The sequence below is a fragment of the Numenius arquata genome, chromosome 23 (genome assembly GCF_964106895.1).
Source record: "Numenius arquata chromosome 23, bNumArq3.hap1.1, whole genome shotgun sequence".
Classification (NCBI taxonomy): domain Eukaryota; kingdom Metazoa; phylum Chordata; class Aves; order Charadriiformes; family Scolopacidae; genus Numenius; species Numenius arquata.
This window is the reverse complement of record NC_133598.1, coordinates 2,083,675-2,105,604: the sequence shown is the minus strand read 5'-3', so window position 1 is coordinate 2,105,604 and position 21,930 is coordinate 2,083,675. Positions and strand designations below refer to the sequence as shown.

General features: G+C 49.3%; 1 protein-coding gene across 1 annotated transcript in view; it reads right to left on the bottom strand.

Moving 5' to 3' along the window:
* WNT3 (Wnt family member 3) overlaps positions 1–21,930 on the bottom strand; it is a 51,780-nt gene that overhangs the window by 7,439 nt on the left and 22,411 nt on the right. The window contains exon 2 of the mRNA XM_074162990.1: positions 4,423–4,664. Coding sequence (XP_074019091.1) covers positions 4,423–4,664 — 242 coding nt within the window. The remainder of the gene's footprint in view (positions 1–4,422; positions 4,665–21,930) is intronic.

The following is a 21,930-nucleotide window of genomic DNA, read 5'->3' as shown; positions in this document are numbered from 1 at the left end:
GGCACCCCTGGCAAGGGGCTGCAGCCCAGGAGGATCTTTCTGGAGAACCGGTGGCACCTTCCTGGAGAAGGAGAGGGAGGAACGGGCAGCCGTGGTGCGGGGAGGCAGGGGATGAGCGGTTGCCCCGGCGCTCAAGGTGAAATGAGGGTGGTGAGAGCCTGGCCCAGGTTGCCCAGAGAAGCTGTGGCTGCCCCATCCCTGGAGGGGTTCAAGGCCAGGTTGGAGGGGGCTTGGAGCAACCTGGTCTGGTGGGAGGTGTCCCTGCCCGGGACAGGGGCTGGCACTGGATGGACTTTAAGGTGCCTTCTAAGTCAAACCATTCTATGATTCTATGAAACATATGAGCTTGCTGAGGCTCCTGCCAAACTCACTCTGCAGATCCAGACCTGTCTGTGGCTCAGAGACCTCTTCTCCATCCCAGGAGTCGGTCTGCAGATGCCTGTGGGGCCTTCTTGCCCCATGCACTCACAACCAGCTCTTTCTGGGCACTGCGCTTTAACCGAAATCACGGACTTTATCACTAGCCCAGAGAATGGCGATTGCTCGCCCTCCCAGAGCAGCAGCAGGTCACCTGGCTGTTGGCTCAACCTTGGCTCTGGGGCAGGACTTGGCTGGGAGAGAGGTTGTCTTTTAATAAAAACTGACCTTATTTCAAAAAGAAAAGGGAGGGAGAAGAGAGAAGGAGGAAAGCAGGTTTTTCTTCCCTCCCTGTCCCAGACTGCACACCTGCAGTATAAATCATCTCGGAGAACTTGCTTGTAAAAACATGATCTTACCCCACATTCTGGGGTTAGTTTTTGGTGTTTTTTTTTTTCCTCTTTTTTTCATAGCCCAGGTTAGAAAATAAGACGTGAGCAAAATACAACTTCGCAGGAAGATGATCGGTGCCCTGGGAAACCAAAGCCTCGCCAGCTACGGCTGCCACACGTTTTATGGCGAATTCCTCACGAGTCTGAGTTTCGAGTGGGGGACGTGGGAGGAAATGGGGCCGGTCAAGGCGGAGCCGTAGCCATGGTCGGTATTCGGAACCCCCGAATGGGAGCACTTTGCCCCCCCGGGGATTTCATGGAGCTGTATTTGCTGTTTATTGCTTTGCTGCCGATTCGAAGCCGCGCAAGAGACTGCGAGAGGAGAGATGAGAGTGGTGCGGTGGAGCTGGGAAGAGAGGGGAGAAGGGGATGTGACGGGAGGCTGTCCCTTGGGAAAGGCAGGGATCCCTTGGGCTGTTTCAGGGAGGGATGCCCTGTGCTCCCACGCTGCCATGAGCACTCGAAGCCTGGATGATGTGCCCAGAACGGGCAACCAAGAACGGCTGGAACACGTGTGTCGGGAGAACGTCTGCGCAGCCAAACCACCGCGAACGGCTCCGTCGTTTCCCACACCACATGGCTCTGCAGACTGAGCTCTCCTTGAATGGAAGCGACCATGATTAACATTTTTTGCAGCTCCTTAAAAATGAAATTATCCTCAATTTCTTTTCAGGCTGTATTAGAAATGATTTTCCATGCCATTTTAGTGAGAGCTACACCTTTGAAGTTTTTTTCCAGAATAGTTTCAATCTACCTAAGGGAGTAGTAGATGAGATTAACCTAAATGTTGGTCTTTGGTACTTAGTGGTGACTTCATCCCGGTAGTTATCATAGCTTAAATACTGGCTATTTTGGGCTTAGTATTTAATACCTCTTGGCCTAATGTATGGTGCAAACTGCAGTGGTGTCATCTGAGTCTTGCTATGAATTAATGATTCTCAGTTTGTGGGGTTACGCCCCTCCCCGTGTCCTGCAAGTCAACAGGAAGAGAACACAGCCCCCGTTCAGGGCTTGCCCAGGCGTAGAACACACAGTCAGGGACGATCACAGGTCGCAGTTCCAGGTTAAAACTGCTCAAAACTCTTGATTTCGGTTGTTGCTGCATCTAAGGAGGATGGGACAACAGCCTGGAGGAGGCGATGCTGTGAAGGCAACAGATGTGTCCAGCAGCTCTCACCCACAGCCCCCGCGGCAGCGACGAGCTGCGCTGGGCCCCAGGTTCATCAGAGCTAACGAGATGTCTCAGGGCAGGACAAAAGCTATTTTATTGCCAAGGTTCTCTCTTCCTCTGGCTGAGAGAGCAGCGGCCGAAAAGGTGGTTTCCTCTGCCACTGCTCCTGCTGCCAACTTCGGGCATCGCAGAGGCTTTCCTGGTGCTGCTCGTTGCCACCTGGATGAGATGAGCCCCATCCCGTCTCCGCTCATTAATTTCCAAGGCAGGAGTGGAAAGGCATTAGCACATTTAAAAAATGTAAATGATAACCACAATCAAATGGGTTGGACTTTGATGTATCGTTATTTGCAGATGATACTGTTTATTTTTAACTGTTCTACTTACAGATTAGTGAGACAGGAGAATAAATACATTTTTCTAGCTAATTGCCTGGCAGTACTGTCTGGGAGACTATTGGATGCGCCAGGGTTTGATCAGGGAAGCTGTATAACAAATGTGCTCAATAATTTTCCCCCATCTGTCAGGAGAGTTTCAGAGCTACGGGTGATATTTTACTTTGTCAGCTCGGAGTGCACGGAAATGCTGAGACATGTCCACACACGAGGTTTTGCAGCCGAAAGAATCTGAAAATATTCTTCATAAATTCAAAGTTCAGTTCGCTCATTACAGGGAGGATGGTTCAAATCCAAGTTTTAAGTGCTTTCATGCTGACAGAAATGGTGGTGAGAGATTTTCAGTGCCTGGATGCTATAACAGCTCTTTCATAACGTGTTTAAAATTTTAATGATAGCTTTTAAGAAAATTAAAACTTTCTGATGTTGTAAGCACTGATGTTTAGGACATGCTTTTATTGGGTGGCAGGCTATAGTGTGGCGAGCCTTGGTGACAAGTTATTTGATAGTAAATACAGCAAAATTACCCCAAAATACATCCTGGCAAAACAGAGGGGAATCGAATCTCCTGGTGCCTATTAGCACTTTAATGTGACTTTACAATCCTGATTTCTGCAAAGAATCGCGCTTCAACCCAAATGAGTCATTTTCACTGGAATATAATACTGATGTTTCAGGAAACTGTACCATTATATTCGGAGGTTGAAGCTTGAAAGAAGCATCACGAGCTGTTTATATGCAGAATATTATAGCTCTGTAGGAAAGATTCCCCAGGAGATATGCACACTCTGGGAGACTATTGGGAAACAGTCTAATGTCCCAGCTTCCAACCCCAATTTCTCCCATTTCTTAAAGGTCAATTACTTCCCATTTCCAAAGCAGCACTGGAAAGAATAATTTCTTTTCAATAAACAGACTTCTTTGGACTGCAGAGACTCAGTGCGTGTCGATACCAATGAAGCTAAGCTTCAGAAATGGTTTGGGTTGCATTTATGAAGCTGTGAAACCAAGACATTATCTGAGGCCGTCCCTTGTGCTAAACTCGACATGGAGTCACAAAATCCATGGGATGGGGTGGAGAGAAGGGGAAGTTTTTAGCCACCGTTTGGTTCAGTTTCATGGAAATGCTTCTTTTTAATCTAAGGTCTTGCTTTGCTAACTGGACATCTGAGACATGGGGTGGGTTATCTGCCACCAAAGTCCTCCGACACCCTCCTTTCAGGCCATATTTGGCTGCAGGTGCACAGCTGTCTTGGGACCCAACATCTCACTTTTCACAGTGTCATACCCAGGCTGTGACCTCATGGGGAATCCCGACTTTATGGTGCCTCATCAATGTGCTTCCAGTGTGCCTGGTCCACGCCACTGGGTCTAGGGAGGTGGCCTTTCAGGAGGAGGTGATGAAGATGAGCAAGCACACGTGTTTGGAGAGAGGAGAGGGAAAAGACATTTATTCTCCTTCTTTTTATTCCTAGCCCTGACTGTTTTGGGCTCATTTGTAAAAAGATACTGAAATCCCAACTAAGCCTGATCAGGACCATGGATTTCAACCACGGCTTCTCACTGGTGGGGAATTTTCTGCCCACTGGCCTCCTGGGGCAGACAGTTCATGCTTCAAAAGGCCTGCCTTGACCCCAAGGAACTTGACCATAACCCCTCTCCTTGGCTTTTCCTCTGGTTCTGATGGACCCTGTTGTTTGGAAGCGCTGCATGCCCTGGGCAGGGAGGATGGAGCCCATGATTCCAGGGCATATTGAGCACAGATGGGGCTAGACCTTCCCCTTCCTGTACTTTATCCTGCCAGGCCCTACTGAGAGCTCCTGGGATGGGAACAGACACGTACCCTCATTACCCTGTTTGATGTAACACACCAAAAAAAAAAAAATGGAAAAAGGAAATTGGAGAAATTAAGGTTGAAAGTTAGGACATCAGACTCTTTCCCCAATGTGCTCCAGGACGTTCACAGCCTGTCCAAAAGCCAAGATGTGACAGCTCTACCCACCCTGGCAAGCCTGTTGCCCCACAGCCCCCCGGCTTCGATGTTTACCTTTGTCCAGGACCGGCCCGAAGATGGCCAGGCTGTCGTCGATGGTGGTGCAGTTCCAGCGGCGGCCCCGGAACTGGTGCTGGCACTCCTGGATGCCCAACTTCACCCCCTCGGCCACGCTGGGCATGATCTCAATGTAGTTGCGGCAGAAGCGGAGCTGCTTGGGTACGAGGCCGGGGATGGAGCCGCAGAGGATGGGCTGGGACCCCAGGGAGCTGTACTGCTGACCGAGTGCAAGTGACCTGCAAGGGACAGGAGATGGTGTGAGGGTTGGGGAACCAACTGGCATGGGTGGTCCTGCCCCGCCCCCCCCATCCCAGCCAAGGTGAACCAATAGTTCAGGGAGACAAAGTACTGAAAAACAGGGATTTCTTAAGAAAACAAGAGACTTCCTACTGACGAACTTTCACACCTGAAGGCACCCTGGTCCTTTGTGGACACAGAGGGAGGGACTCAGGTCCCTGCATGGAGCCACCCAGAGCCATCCAGTGTACTCCCAAGTGTCCGAGACATTCCCATGGGGCTGTTGGATCTGAGACAGGACCTGCAAGGAGCTGTATCTGGGGGAGGAACACCTGGAGGCTGGGGAATCCCCTGGGGTGTCTCAGCTGTCAGAAGACACTGACATGAGAGCTTTTGAACTCTGGCCAAGGTGGGAAGTGTTCTGTCCAATGCTAAGTTCATCAGCAGTGGGATCGCCATTTTCTGGAGAGGGGCTGCTCTGGGGTCAGGCACCCCAATGCCACGTGTCCCAGGCCATTGTGACACCTCTGCAGGTGGTCCCAGCAGAGAATGAACCACCACGGTTCCACCCTGATGGACATCAGCATCTAGCTGCAGCTGTGGGTCGGGCAGATGTGCTGGTACATGGTGAAGGTGCTGCAGGGCAGATTTGAGAGGACCTTTCCCTACTGGTTCAAGGACCTGCCAATTGTCCAGCATTATGTAGGTCAAATTTCTCATTTGGCCAGAAATTGTCACTGAAAGATGAAGATACATATTTGTTTAAAGAAGTACGGAGATACCTTGCCATTACACACAAACAGGGATAGTCCTACAGCTACTGCCCTGCCTGAGATCCAGACCATCCTGCAGAACACATGATCACATCTGTGAATGATCAGCCGGTTCCGTAACAGTCTGGATGTGAGGAACTCAACTGCTTCCAGCGCAGAAATCTCACCCTTCAGATACTAACACAGGCAAATACTAAAGAGCTTTGACTTAGTACGTCCATATCTCTTATACCAGGGAGTCCACAGTTCGACACAGGACTCGAGGTGAGGTCTTACCAGTGCTGAGTAGAGAGGAAGGATCTCCTCTCTCTACCTGCTGGCAATGCTTTTCCTCGGGCAGCACTAATGGCTCTCTTTGCTGCAATAGCACATTGCTGCTTCATGTTCAAATTTTCATCCACAAGCACGAATGGATCTTTTTCTGTTGCTGCTTTGTAGCTGGTCGACACCCCAGCCTTTATGGGTGCATGGGGTTGTTTCTCCCCCCAGGTTATTTCTCCCCAGGCCCCTTGGTTGAATTTCATAATGTTCCTGTCTTCCCATTGCCCAGTCTTTAGAGGTCCCCTCAAACGGCAGCTCAACCATCTGGGGTATCAAACACTTCTCCCAGTTTTGTTGTGTTTTTCCCTAACCCACCTGCCCACACCTGAATATTGTGTGTGAGCTAATCAATCATTTTGTAGTCCTTCGTTAATTCAGGTTGGGAGAGACCTCAGGAGGTCTTTAGTCCCACCTCCTGCTCAGAGCAGGGCCAATTTCCAAGCCAGATTAGGTTTCTCAGGGCCCTGTCCTTCTACAATTTGGAAACCTCCAAGGACAGAGATGCCACCACTTTCTGAGACCTGTGGTTGACCATCCTTGTCCTGAACTGCTCATCCAGCCTGGGGTCTCAGGCTGGATGCTGAGTTGAGACCAGTTGGTTAAATTAATGCGCGCTAATGGTTTTAGGATGTAAAGGGAATCCCAGGGTACCTGCTCAGGCATCTCTTCTGAAGACACTGAACGAGAAGATCTGACTCCCACCCTGTCCCAATGCTGTCTTCTACCACAGCTCCCTGCTCATCCATCTCTCAGCCCTGTTTCTCCTGCACCTCCCTGCCCACTTACCCACCAGTGGGACAGCTTCCCAAGACTTCAGGACTGTAGCACTGCATGCGGTGTTTTGACTCCATCTCCCACACCCTTGGATGGGACACACAGAAGAGAGGCAACCAGATATGGCTGGGAGACAACACAGCACACCAGGCAGCACACCAGGACTGGTTCGCAGAGCTGCTCTGTGCTTCCAGCTCCCACCAAGTGCAATCTGATGGGGGGAGGTCACCACTGCTGGGAAGACTCGTCAGCTCCAAGCGACAGTTGTGAACAACCTTAACTTCATTTTCCATCCAGGAAGGTGGGGAAGAGGCAGGAGAGCACGTTGCTTTTCTCCAGACACCCACTCTTGTAAACAGACTCCATTCTCAGGGGGTGGAACGCTATGAGGTGCTGTCTCCTGCCCAGGTTTGTCCAGTGGTGGAAGTGAAGTTCATGTTCAGTGCCAGAGTTTACATGGATGGGCCAGCAGCAGCAGTTTCTCCCAGCGGTAGTGGTGGAGGCTTGGCCTGGTTTGCTGGCCGTGAGCTCCACACTGTGGCACGCAGGTTGACTCTGCTGTAGCTCATTGGTGTAAAACCTGTCCCAATGTTTTTATCTGGATGAGCAGCTTGATCCCTCAGGGGGCCTGCAGAAACCAACAGTGGCCTCGAGGAAGTAAGATCTGGAACTTCCCATAAAGTTCAAGGAAACTCCTGGGAGGACCCATCTTCTCATTCAACCACAGAGTTGGTCAAATCCCTTCTTTAAACTCCTGAGCCATCTCACAACAGACTTCCCTGCCTGGAAGGCTGGACTGGAGATGCGCAGTCAGTTTGGTCCATCTGCTTTGGGGCTGGAGTTGTGATCTGTTGTGTGGAAGAGTGGAGGCTGTTCTTAGTTGCACATGGTCACACACCCAGCTGGTGAAGTTCCTTACCCACATATGGAATCCATCTGCTTTTGATGATCTGTTCTAAGCTTTTCCACCTTTTCTTTTTCTTCCTCTTTCGCCAGGTCTCCATCATTCCTAAGGGTCTGCTCCTAATTTTCCTTGCTGATGATTACTCAGAGCACCTTCTCGCCAGTCACCACCTAATTTTCAGTTTTGTTCTTGTGTCAATGAACTTGTGGTTTCCCCACTGCTGATCCTTCTAAGACAGATATAAAAAATTCTCATTCCTCTTGGCCCATCACCGCTCATCTCCCCAGAAGTCCTGGGAGGGCACATGGGTCAGGGTGCTGTGGTTAAGGTGCTGCAGCTCTGCCCTGACCACCTGGGTCCCATGGACTGATGATCTCTCTATGTAGTGGCTCAGATGTGAAGATGAAACAAAACCTATTTGAAACCCAGATCTGAGATCCCAGAGGCACATCTTGGCTCTGTGTGGCTCTAACACAGAAATCACAGGAGCTCACGGGGAGGAAGCGGATACATGAGGAGAGGAGCTACCACAGGGTGAATTTGGGATAGGGAGAGGACATGGGCAATTTTTAGAGCACAAACACAAACTCCAAGGCTGGCAACGGCAGGAGCGACAGACCCCACACTGCCCTGTCTTTCTTCCAGCGCTGGTGCCCGTCCTTGCTGCCTGAGCCTATGTTTCTCCAGCTCCCATCACTCCAAAGGGAAATAGCCGTGTCATACCCCTGCTCCACTGCCCCAGCTTTACCCACAGAAGGCGGCAGACGTGTCAACTCACAACCCAGAGGTTCTGCACACTCAAGGGTAGGAGCCATAAAAGCCAGACAGCTCTGCTGGGCTGGGAGACTCCCTTTCATTGCTGCGTGTACAAGTGTGAGCAGACAGATGTGCACATAAAGGTAGGCTTTTGTGTGTGTGCGTGTGAGTGCAGTGCACGACACAAGGAGCATGAGTGCCTGTGGCAAACACATGGGAAATCCCTTTTCTCTTTCCCTGCTTAATCCCTTAAATCTCTCAGGAGTCCCGACACTGTCTGTCAGGCCAGTGACTCCTTTTGTTCCCGTCCGATAGTGCTAGACAGAGCACAGCCCTGGATCCAGCAGTCTCCAATTGACTCTCCGTGGATCCCATTGGTCTGGGATGAGCTTTTGAAGCCCTGGGAGTAAATGGTCTTGTGCAGATCCTCCTTCTGCAATTTCTGGTGGGTGCATCCTTGAAGAGGTGACTCATCCTCACATTGCCTCAGTGTGGAAGATACCGTGCCTGTGCCCACCCTCTCAACTTCATCCTTCCTATCGAGACGGCCAGAAAACTTGTCTTCTATTTGGGCCACTGGTTGGAAAGACACACGGCATCAAGAGAAATTAGACCCAGGAGAATTTGAAAGTAGCAGGATTTGGCCAAAACTGTGCCAAAACATATGAACAGGAGCTTTTAGGACGAACGCTGAGAAAGGCTTCCTGCCAGTGAGAGCAAAAGCTCTGGGACATTTCTTCTTTCCTCTCTGTGAGGGGCTGGAAGCTGCATTTCTCAGAGCATGCAGGACTGGACTGCCCAGTGCGGCACAGGCTGGGTTTTACCAGCCAGAGACAAACCTTGGTGAGTCACTGCCCCTGTGGAGCGAGGGGACTGAAAACCTCACTGGGGGTGATGTCCTGCTTGGCTGCTGTCTGGCAAGAAAGCAGATTCTTGGAAAGAGGTTTGTCCATTGACTGTTCCATGTGTAGGGCATGGTGAAGGCTGACCCAAAGGGTTTGCTCACACATGTTTCGCATTCCAGTTTCAGTCCCTCTGCTCCAGTCTGGGGAAACCCCCCTGCAGTGCTGCCTCCAGCTGTGGGGCCACCAATGTGAGAAGGACATGGACCTGTTGGAGCAGGGCCAGAGGAGGCCACGGAGATGCTGGGAGGGCTGGAGCCCCTCTGCTGTGAGGACAGGCTGAGAGAGTTGGGGGGGTTCAGCCTGGAGAAGAGAAGGCTCCAGGGAGACCTTAGAGCCCCTTCCAGTCCCTAAAGGGGCTCCAGGAAAGCTGGGGAGGGACTCTGGATCAGGGAGGGGAGCCATAGGAGGAGGGGGAAGGGTTTGACACTGACAGAGGGGAGATGGAGATGAGATGTGGGGAAGAACTTCTTTGCTGTGAGGGTGGTGAGAGCCTGGCCCAGGTTGCCCCGAGAAGCTGTGGCTGCCCCATCCCTGGAGGGGTTCAAGGCCAGGTTGGAGGGGGCTTGGAGCAACCTGGTGTGGTGGGAGGTGTCCCTGCCCAGGGCAGGGGGTGGCACTGGATGGGCTTTAAGGTCCCTTGCAACTCAAACCATTCTACAATTCTATGATTCTGTGAAAGTGAAGTGCCAGGAGGGGACCAGTTTCCTGGGAAACAATCCGGTGTGATCACCCCTTTCTGTTTCTTCTACAGTCCCATAAACCTGTTGCCATCTTTAGTGAGTCCTGGGAGCCCAGCTGGATGGACAAGAACATTTTTTTTCCTGTCTCAGCCCTGGAAAATATTGACATTTATGTCAGGAGTGTACTACAGTCTCCAGTGAGCTCCCAAGTGGGGCAGCATTTGTGCTTGCTGTGACTGTGCTAAAATGCAGGGACAAAAATTCTGGGATGTGCTGCTAAGGGAGTGTTTTCTAGCTCTAAAATCAGCAGCCGAAAGCAGATGAATGAAGAGCAGTTTTTCTTTTTCCCAGCGTATTGAGGACCCCACCAGCCCTGTGGCCAGACGGGCAGGAAAGCTCTGGGCCGTAGAGCTGCAGGTCTCCAAGGGAGCTTCTTGTGCCATGGAGCTGGACACTCCCTGCATTGCAGCTCTTCCGTGCCTCTCCTGAGGGATCTCCCACGTAAATGTAGACATGCTATAGGGATCCTGTACCCTGCTGTGCCACTTCCCTTGACAAAATTGTTAGAAAGTGCTTATATTTTCATCCCTGGAGGCCCCATCACACCTGGAGATCCATGAAGAAATGCCTGGCTGTGAGCATTGCCCAGAGGATGCTGGTGGTGGTGGTGACTCCAGTGACGGAGGGAGGTCACAGCAGCCGCCGTGCCCGTGGGACGTGTAGGTTAGTAAGTACCATGTGCTCACAGACTCAGCCTTCCTTTGGCTCCCTCCTGCCCAGAGCCAGAGCAGGGCTGTGCAAAGCTCCCACCAGGGCTCTGCCATGCAAGTCCTGGGGGCCACGGCACCGTCTCCCTCTCCCTCTGTCTCAGCATCAATTAAATAGCAACTGCTCTTCCTAAATGCTTTGAGAGCCACAGAATCATAGGATTATGGAATTGCCGAGGTTGGAAGGGACCTTTCAGATCATATAGTCCAACCATCAACCCAACACTGACAAAAACCACCACTAAACCTACCTGTCTTTTAAATACCTCCAGGGATGGTGACTCAACCAGTTCCCTGGGCAGCCTGTTCCAAGGCTTAATAGCCCTGGCTGGCAACACTCCTTGAGGACTCCTTGGTAGAAATCAGGCTCTTTTAACCATGCTATTTCCTCCCATGGCAATCCAGGGCACTGCAGCACAATGTTACAAGGCAAAGGTCCGTCCTGCCTGTGCCCTCTGACACCTTGTCGAAGTCCCGTATTGATCCCTGCGATTCTTACAGTGCACCGGGAAAGCTGTGCACCAGGAGGAGGAAACCAGGTTCCAGTTCACATCTCATTTGCCATCCACTGTCTGGGAGAAAGCCTTTCTCTGCCTGAAGAGGGGGTTTATTGTACTATTTTTAGACATATTCGGTATTTTGCAGTTCTGGACCATGTTCTCCTTAAGACGGACAGTAGTACAGGCTGGAACCCCACTGTTTTGTAGAGCTGAGTGGCTCAGGGGTGATACATTGAAATGCACGTTGGGAGCCAGGCGTTCTCACGCTGGCTCTCTTTATTTAGTTCCGTATTAGCCCTTCCCAGCTCCCACCAATCTTGCCCTTTCCCCCTTCCTGGCAGAGGCAGCATCACACACTTGCTGTCCGGGTAAGTAAAGGGCTGTGCAAAATCACTGCAAGCAGCGGTGCACGATTAGCACAAACCCTCCAGGAGAGCCAGACCCTGTTTGTTTTCCTATGGTACATTTTGAACTCTCTAACTCAGCCTAACGCAATGCTCAAAGTGTTTTTACCAAGTGGCAGACGTTCGTTTTAAGCTCAGAGATCACGAACCTCACCCCACCTCTGACAGAGGTGTCCTCGTACGCGAACAAGTGCCTCCAGCTGCTAACTCTGTTCTGCTGCCTGGCCTTTGAGGGGGTATTACATCTGCTATAATATTCATATCCTTTAATTCTTGTGATTTGCTGACTGCAGCCCTTTGTGAACAGGGTAAGACACAAATTCTTGGGTTTGTCTGAAGATCAAGAGCAGCAAGAGGGAAATTTTTGCAAGTCAAAGCATGCAATACATATGCACATATGAGCCTGAGAAATACCAGGTCTTGACGGAATACGGAGAACAGACAAAAAGATGACAGAATTCAAATAAGGAACGTTGCCGTTTACCAGGGACCTGGATAGCTGTAATGAATCGCATGCCTTTGCTCATAAATCACCCACTATTTCATCTCTACTGAATGTGTCTTGAGTTTTGAGCTTTTCTGTAGAGCAGGCACTTGTGTCCCTGGTGTGGGATATCGCCGGTACCACAGACTCGCCACCAATCTTTGCAATCATTGGTGGGCTCTGCAAAACAGACAGGAATGTAATTTTTTTAAAAAAATGAGATTCAGCTGCCCGAGCATTAGAGGCTGATTCCCCAAACAAGGGCGAGCCCCATGGGCATGAGCACGGATGTGGGGTTTTTTTGTATTACTGCCCTGGAAAGTCTCTGTAGACTTTACACACCAGTGTGATGTGACCTCTTGAACAAGAGGGCTTTTTTGGTGTGTTTGAAAATTACCTCATTAAATAGTTTGCATGATCTGCACAAAATTCAGCAGCCCATGAGGCCATATTCTGTCCAATTAAGATTCTCTTTCAATTTAGTCACAGCTAAGGGCTAGAAACCTTCCTAAAACCTTCACAAAGGCAAAAGTTCACCCAGGAATCACTCCCAAACCTGTGGCTATTTAGAAACAGGTTAAACATCCCTCTGAGAGCTCTTCCAGAGGGACAGCTCAGGGTATTTCAACTCCTCTAGGTCCTGGATGATTTTTATTTCTTGTCTGTGCAGCCCAGTGGTGTCTCCCTCTATGAGCTGTGTCTTACCTACAGCTGCACAGTCCTCTTCCAGCAACCTCGTCTAGGAGGGGTTAATCCTTCCTCCAAGCACGTGGGACAGAGAGACATTCCCAGTGGTGGGGCAGTGCCCCATGGGAGGATTTAGATCCAATGCCTTGCCATGGGCAGGGACACCTTCCATTAGACCAGGCTGAGTAATGTGAATTATTTCCAGAAGGACACAAGGAGAAAGCACTTAATGAAATGATCCCCTGATCAGTGTGCGAGGGTTGGACAGCTTGTATCCTGCCGCTAATCCCAGGTGAAGTGAGAGGTGCCATTAATGTTCATGCTTTTAATTTGAGGTAGCAGAATGATGATTTCTCAGGTGTTGCTAAAAAGTGGATGCTACAAAGGAATGCTGAAGAGAAGGCTGCTTAGGGTCTGAGGAATTAGAGGGAGGGGCTGATGTTGTTTTATTTTAGCCTCCAATCAACACTGATGTTGAAGGAGCTATTGAAACACATCCCAGGCTATATCTACATTAGGTCAAACAAAAAGCCCCATATCTGCACAGAGGAGAAATTGTTCTTTGTAAACAAAGACTTTTTTCACATTGTCTGGATTCCAAATGGTCTGGTTATTCTGGAGTGATAACCTCATTTCCCTGTGACCTACCACTCGACTGTACTGCAGGTGAGGAGGCAGCAGAGCTCAATAAAGCCATTTTTACAGATGATGCTTTAAGGGCCTCTCAAAGTGGGGCAAAGTATGATTATTTCACTCAAAAAAGATTTGCAAGCCCTCTGGCAGCTCCCTGTGACTCCTGCTGTGAACAGCACATGAGTGAGCTGGTGCTGAGGTCTGCAGCAGTTGATCCACCCTGAACTCACTCCTGGGCTTGCTGTGAGCAGGTTTCCATCCTTCCCATTAGCTGTGTCATTTGGGAACAATGTCAAAATAATGAAATATCTTCTGCAAGAGGTGGAGGGATTGGGTCCTGCTAAGTATGAAGAGCTGTCAAATCACACAGAGGCACCAGTGAAATGGTGACTGTCACCTGCTGATGGTATGTTCGATGGGAAATTGAACCTGGGAAAGCCTGGGCTGCAGGACACCAGGTCAATCCCCTGAGATCTGCTGGAGGAGACAGAGGAGGACAAACAAACTCTCGGTCTGGCCTGGGTCCTAGGAGCTACTGCCACTTCTTGGGAAGTGAAGCAGGGCATAATGGATGGGAAAGAGGGGTTGTAAGAAACACTTGTGTCCCAAAAATTGCCCAAAGTCACCTGAGGCTGGCAGTTCAAGCAGACAAGGAGAAGACAGGACTGGGCAGGCAGCAGCCTCCAAAGACAGATGGAGTGTGCAATTCCTCTGACCAGACATGGGGTCTGCCTGAATGAAGGGGGCTGAATACCAGGCTCAACTGCAGACAGGCAAAGTCTGGGGGGACAGAGTGCCCTTCCCTCCTGAGCTGGTGGATTTACAGCTGCCAGCACTGGTCGTGTGGCCATCTGGAAAGTCCTCGCTAAATTATCTCCTCCTCAAATCTGTTGGAAAAAGGAAGGAGTAAGGTCCTGCCAAAGGCCCTGCGTTGACCACTCAAAGTTGAATGGGGGATCTCAGCCCCACGGCTCGGTTCCTGATGCTGATGCCAGGGCTGGCCAGGCCAGCCTTCCAGGAGCAGAGGGGCCAGTGTCTCCCAAAGTTCCTGAGATGGGGGTCCCCAGCTGGTTTTCGAAGGGCTCAAAAAGCCTTGTCCCAGATTATTGCTAACTGGGCACTGAAGGGGGGTGGTGAGTCTGGCAGAGACACCGCAGCAGGAAAATGAAGTGCCAGCAAGTGGATGGATGGCAGGGAAGGCAAGAAGAGGCTTGTCCTGTAGACAGACTGGCAGAGGCTGGATTACTTTAAGCTCTGAGCATTTAATCCCAGGGAGACATGAATGGGAAGGAGGTTAATGGGTGCAGTGATATGGCAACAAGGGAAAGCCAGAGAAGGAGGAAGCCAGGATGAGGCTGAAGGAAGCATGAGGGGGAGTGTTGGGAGGAGGCAGCTGGGGAGGAGGTTGCCCTGCTCAGTGCGGGTGGTTCTCTGTCAGTGTCTACACTCAGGGAAATATTAGCCATCATTTTATGTAGTTCTCATTCTGTGATTTCAACCATTAAAAAAATTGCCAATGGATGCCTAGTAACAACAGCGCATCCCTCCTAAAGAGGACCATCCTCTTTGTGTTTTATCTTCTTCCTCCGCTCTAAAAGAAAAGTCACTATTGTCAGTGGGATGTGGTTTCCCTCATTCCCTTTATAAAGTGCATCCAAATTCTGCAGGTTTAATGACTCTTAGGTCCTTACAGGGGTGTAGGGGAAATGCATCACTTAAAACCCAAACGTTCATTCAGGGCTTATATCATGTGATGGTTTCTTGGCTGAAAGAAGGAGTTCCACATGGATAGTGTGGTCAGTTTATTCAATGTCTAAACCCCAAATGTGTTTTCTTCAATCTCCCACTGACCTACCAAATAATCTGCATCATATTTACCATCTCAGATGCATCATGATGGTCAGGGGCCAAGAGACTGCAGTGTGCCAGGAGAGGGGGAGGGAGCTGGGCTGGTTTAGGATGCAGGAAAAGAGGTTGAGGGGTGTCTAACAACAACGTACAACTACTTGTGGGGCAGAGGCAAATGTGATGGAGCCAAACTCTTCTTCGTTGTACCAGATGATATAACAAGGGGCAACAACTAGAAGTGAGGCTTGAGAGTTCAGGTTGGATATTAGGAAAAAATTCTCTTTCCAGGAACCCAGAAAAGTGTGCGTGTGGGTCTCCATCCATGGGGTTCAGCTGGGGTTCAGCTGGACAAAGCCCCTGCTGCCCTGGGGTGGTTCTGGGGATGGCTCTGCTCCAGGGGAGGTGGGACTACAGGTCCCTAAGTGTTCCTTTCCCACCAGCACTGCTGTGACTTGGTGTAACAGGTGATTTTGAGGCAGAAGGGGAAGTGTCCATCCCCTCAGTGGCACGACCGTCAGCTCTGTCAGTGATGCTGGCAGAGGCTGCATGAAGCTGATGGATAACACCAAAATAATACAGCATGATCATGCTTTGGGTCAGCATTTCAGCAATACCTGCCTGTTCACTGCGTTTGCTGCCAAGGTAAACTAGCATGCTGCACGGTGACAAGGAGAAAACAAGCTCAGCTTTACACATGCAGGAGAGCTGTTGCTGGTTGGACGCAGCAAATTCACATGTGAGCCTATTTGCAGAGACTTGTTCATGTCTTGTGCCCTCGGATGGGCTGGAGATGGTGACCCTCATCTGTGAGAAGCATCCTTCTTCAGACAGGACTGTGGAAAACTAACAGCCATCTCTGAAATACGCAGGATGCTGCAATTAACCTGGGTGTGGCTGAAGTTCAGTGCTGCCATTTGTGCACTGCGTGGTCTGCCTGGAGGGACGGTGAGGTCTGTGGGCCCTGGGAAGTGCCTCACAGGGATTGCTACCAGGAGAGCTGAAGTTCTTTGATGTGAAAGTTTTTAGGCAAATGCAAATATTGCCAGTACAAACAGGTCCAGACAGAGACCAGAAGTGGCATCGGTGGGTGAAAGTTCATCTGGGTGCAAGGGCCAGCACATATTGAGTGCTGTTACCCAGCATCAGAGTTTCAGAAAACATCGATGTCTTTAGCTTTCCTCCTAACCTGAGTGTGGCAACGAACTGACAGGACCTCCTGTTCTCCCTGGCACTGGGACTGGGTTCACTTCTCCACTTTAAACTCCAGGTGGCTGTTCCCAGACTTTCTGATGGAGAAAAGCAGGCACTGGTGGGGCACAGCTAATCTGTCCATGTAGAGTTACTGTAGAGGATAGGTATCACACTCCAGAAAAGCTCCATTGACTCCACACAGAGTTAGGGAAGGACTTCTCAAATTAGGTCAGAGGAACCTGCCCTTGACTCACAGACTGCACATGGGCTTTACTGGGTGAAGGCCAGCTACAGAGAAGTATGACCAAGGGCAGATCTCCAAGGGCTGGCCAAGGGCAGAAGGTTTGGGGTGAGATTTTTGCCACATGAACTGAGTTCAACCTTGTTGGTTTATTCCATTATTTTTTTTTCTTATCTCCTTTTGTCCTGAGGATTGTCCTCCTATGTGTGATCTTGCCACTCATCACCCACATCCCTGCATCCGCTCTGCACTATTTGGTGCAGTTTTCACAGCGCAGGTTGCAGCTGGGCTGGAATAAACTAGAATGGGGTGTCTCACCTGCCCCCCTGACCAAAGCCCCAGGTGTTCCCCCTGCCACTGACTCGAGTTTTGGTTTTGCTGAGTTAGTGTTCTGAGGATTTAGCAAGTCAAATTGGTTTTGGCTTTGATCAAAAGAGGTGCCAGACCTGAGACAAGTGATGGGTGGGGGAGCACTTGGCAGGGAGGACCAGGTGCTGGCAAAGGGAAGAGAGATGGAGCAGCAGGTCTGTCCCCTTCTGAGAGGGGTGAATTGTTCGACTTTGCTGCTGGTACCTTCTCTCTAGGTGGAAGTCAGCTGAGTTTGGCTGGAAAAATGCAAAACCCTTAGAGGACACCTAATCTGAGCTTCAGCATTCATCTCTTAGGTACTGCAATTGCATTTTGAATGTGGGAAGCTCAGGAATACCTATTGAAAAGGAAAAAGATGGTGGAGGATGCTGAAGGATAAAGTTCTTCAAGAATGACCTTGGTGGTGGTCACCACCTGGCTGTGACTACCCAGCTGCCTTCTGTGGCACCCCACTGTCCCCCTGCCATGACAACACCTCTCTTTTCCCCCAGTTCCAAGGCAGGAGTTAGGATTAACTAAGATGGGAAGTGGCCAGTTCCAAGATGACTCATGAGCCAGAAACAATCTCTAAGGCATCGTGACACCCTGGCACTGACCAAACCCATGGGCAGCAGCCCAAGGACACTACTGACAGAGCAGCTTTCACACAAGGACAGCCTTTTGGATATGTCTGTTGGTGTAAGAGATCTGCTCAAGACTGCAGTGTAAATGTACTATGGGGGCACATCAAAGCCTGATCAGAAACGTGACTTCTCTGAGGGCAGACGGCTCACACAGCAGCCGCGCAGCACGTTAATGAAGCTCATGGAGGCTGTGAGTCATCGCCTTCTACAATGGTATCTCCATGAGAATGCAACCACCTCCTTTGACATTCAGCAACGTTAAATAAGACATCCAAGGGGGAAGAGGACAGTGTCATGTTTATGAAATTGGATTACTCAGCTCCCAGGCTCTGAGGGTTGCCTACATCTTCCCTCCTGGACACATTAAGGATGGTTTTGTGCTTCTGTTGCCTTCATCAAGTTCTGGCCAGGCCTGTGCTCTCTTACCCAGTCAAGAGCACATGATGCTGCAGCCATCACTGCAGAAACTGGAGTGTTTTAAGCCTCCTCCTTGTTGTAAATAGGATGTTAAACATGGAAAGGGGACAAAAGAGCAATAGCAGTGAGCTGAGGCAGTGGCTTATGTTGACAGTTTGATTAGTCTATTGGAAAGACTTCTGAGAGATTATTTAGTTACAGTGAGAAGAAGGGGAAGATTAAGACTTTCTGTCCAGCAGAAGAGGGCAGGACAATGGCTGGTGAGTGGGAATTCAGACCAGCAAAATGCAAAGGCACAAGTTTCAAAGAAAAAGACAAATGTCCAACACTTGTTGCAGAGTCTCTTAACACCGACTGTCCTCAAATCCAGCCTGTGCTTTTCTGAAAAGAACTGTTTGAGCCAATACAAATGAATTCCTTACCCTTGGGGTAAAAGGATCAAGCTCAGTGGTTGCAGTACGCAGCCCTGCCTGGCTTTGCAAGGAGGATTTTTTTTCCCCCTTTCCTCTGGGTTCCTGAAGAGGGAGAGCCCATATGGTCTGTGCTTTGCTGTGATTTCTGCCACAATGGTCCTCTGTGCATATCAATAGTGGCTGTACTGACAGAGGCAGCAAAAGGAGGAGGATGTGCTGGGGCAGTGTTAGAGGAGTTTGGATCTGGCTGTAGGGTAAGGGGGGGGGCTTCTGGGAAATTAATATTCCTTATTTCCTCTCTAAACAAAGGTTAATTCCTCCATCAATTATCAGATAATACAAATGGAAGGACATAAGAGTATTGTATGTAACATGATTAAGCCAACTCAGTAATTTGAAATAACATTATGATAACCGCAGACCATACACAAATCCCGGAGTCTCCAGCGCAGGGATGGAGGAATAATACTGGGTTCCCCAAAATGGCAGTGCTGAACACCCTCCCAGTGCAATGGCGTGTGATGCTGAAGTATTGTCCTTAAATTCGAAGAGCACTGAGGAAAGTTCCTCTGTCCCCTGCAGATTATTGTTTTCTTTGGTGGATCTGCTCTGTTCCTTTCTGATCCAAACAAGCTTTATAAAGAAATTAGCTTTGAACATTTTTCAAGTGCTCTGGCTGCAGCTCATGTCACAGAAGCATCCACAGTCTGCAAATACCAGTGAAAACCTGGGACCTGCTCCCACCACCCCAGGCGACTGGTTAGTTCCCTCCCATGCCCTGCAGTGTCCGTCTTAGCACCTTTTTCAGGGTTCTAGCACCTTTTTCAGAGTCTCAGCTGGGTTTCAAGTCCTGATGGCTCAAGTGCAGACGCAATCTCTGCTACAGGGCCCAGAGCAGCCCTGCATGTCAAGATGGGCCAGTAGCCTCTTCAGCAGCTCAAAGTGCAGTGTCCCTGGACCAAACCTGGATCAGTTTACTGATCTGTCAGAGGCTTCCTGCGTACCCTCTGATTCCCTCAGTTCCCCGTCCTTACCAGAGATAATTTGTTCTGGAGGCAGAACCCTTATTAGGCATTTCCAAAATTCTATGTGTGCTACTAGCATGGATCTTGCCCTGCATGCCCTGTTTGCTCAGCTGCTTTCATATTTCTCCCAGGTGGGCTAAGCCCTTTGTATAGGAGATTGATGTCTCTTGGATCAGGACTTCGGTTGTCTCCTCTTAGCTCATGTGGATCATTGTGGAGCGTGGAGCCAGGAGAGCATGGAGCCAGGAGAACATGGCTGTGAGTAGCCTTGTCTCTCGTAAGAGTAGTCCAGACATCTGTGTGTGCTGGAACAACAGCTCATCACTGATGGTGGTGTAGATCTGAGGAAGATCCACACTTTTTTTGGATCTCCTGTCAGAGAAGCAGACATTTCTCAGAAAAGGGTGGAGAACACCAGGCACCGTGACTGAGAAAGGACTATGGCAAACCACATCCTAGGCAGGAAGTCCTGCCACTTGTACTAAATTACTGTTGCATTTTGTGGAGTGAGGAGAGTCCTAAGTAAAAGAAAATGCATTCCTGATCCTCAGGAATGTTCCTCATCATACAAATCTCTTTCTTAGTCACACAGAATTACTCAGTAGCCAACATCATTCCAGTTCTTCAAAAGTGTGTTGATTCTTGCAGGGGTCTGGCACCAAGAAGCGCAAGAGGTGGTCTAGATGTGGTTGGAAATCTAAGTTGACCCTCAAAGTGCTGATAATTAAAGAAATAATGAAATTCAGATGCTCATGTCAAGCACAGAAGGAAGAGACAGAAGGAAGATAAAGATATTGGCTGGTTGTTAAATGACTTGTGCACAAGGGTTTTAATCACAGGTAAGAAGCGTAAGAAGTGTAAGAAGAAGATAACGTCCTCACTACCAGCAGCAGTTTTTAGAGGCAGAATTAAAGTGTTGCTGGACATAAGAAGAGAGGAGGATGTGGTGGTGAACTGGCAAAAGCAAGAAATACCAAGGCTGGAAGAAGGTGGTTATTAAACCATTCAGGCTATCAACATTAATTAATATTAATTTCTCTGTGACAATGAGATAATATAAGGTTGTACCTGTGTATAAAGTAGGACTGTCAGATTTAACTCCATTTGGTAAATGGTTTAAAAATGTCCTCTAGAGAAGAATACTAAAATATCCAGAAAATCATAGAATCACGGAATGGTTTGGGTGGGAAGGGACCTTGGGACCTTAAAGCCCATCCAGTGCCACCCCCTGCCCTGGGCAGGGACACCTCCCACCACACCAGGTTGCTCCAAGCCCCCTCCAATCTGGCCTTGAACCCCTCCAGGGATGGGGCAGCCACAGCTTCTCTGGACAACCTGGGCCAGGCTCTCACCACCCTCACAGCAAAGAAGTCCGTCCCCACATCTCATCTCAATCTCCCCTCTTTCAGTGTAAAAATTTCCCCCCTCATCCTATCACTACATGACCTTGTAAAAAGTCCCTCGACAGCTTTCTTGTAGAAATCTGGAACTAGCAGTTTAGAAGAAACAATTGGAACGTGTAGTCTGACTGTTGTAATGCAATTTAAGGACTTCCCACCCCCCTCAGCTTGAGGCCTACAACTTGTATCTGGTTAAAACAACAAATAGGAATATTTCTCATATTAAAAAGTGGATGCTGGACCACCTGAATTGGAGCAGGACAACCACCAACTAGGTTGGTGATGGTTTTGAGAAGCCAAATTTTGTAAACCTCCAAGGATGAAGATTGCCCATGTCCACAAGAACCTTTCCCAGGACTGTGCAACCTCCTTGAGAAAAGAGTGTTTCCTAATGGCCAGCCCGAATCTCTGAATAAATGTAAATTTGGTGCCTTTCCTTGTCTTCTACTAATTGTCCAGTATATAGTATATTTAAAGACATCTCAGCTGTCCTTCCATGGATGCTTCCTGTGTTCCTAAGGAATTTGATTAGGCACTGTTATAGATTTTTTCTAAGTTAGAGAACATTTCTGTTTGAGAGTCCTCCCTGCTCATCCTTTGAAGGCTGTAGAACTGCTGAGAAATAGCACTTTTCAGTGCTGTTCTCTATGTCTACCTTCATGCTGCTAAATGCACTTCAAGTGTTTTAGGTTTGTCACACTTCAGGTGGTCATGAGCAGCCCCCTCTAAGATGCAGCTGGCTTTGTGTTCTCCCATGTGGTGGTCCAAAATATGGACACATTGCTTCTTGCAAACATGGAAAAAATCTGGCACACAAATAGCACCCGCTTCAGCACCTGGATATGGGCAACAATACCTTCAGCTGTAGAAGGTTATGGAGAAAATCCTCTTGGAAGACCTGTCCAGGCACATCAAGAACTAGAGAGTGATTGGGAACAGCCAGCATGGATTTACCAAAAGCAAATTGTACCCGACCAATCTGATAGCTCTCTGTGATGAGATGACTGGCTCTGTGGTGGGGGTAGAAGAGTGGATGTTATTAACTCAGCTTTAGCAAGACCTTTGAGATTATCTTCCACAATACTCTATGGAAAAACAGATGAAATATGTACTAGATAGATGAACTGAGAGGTGGGTGGCCCACTGGGCT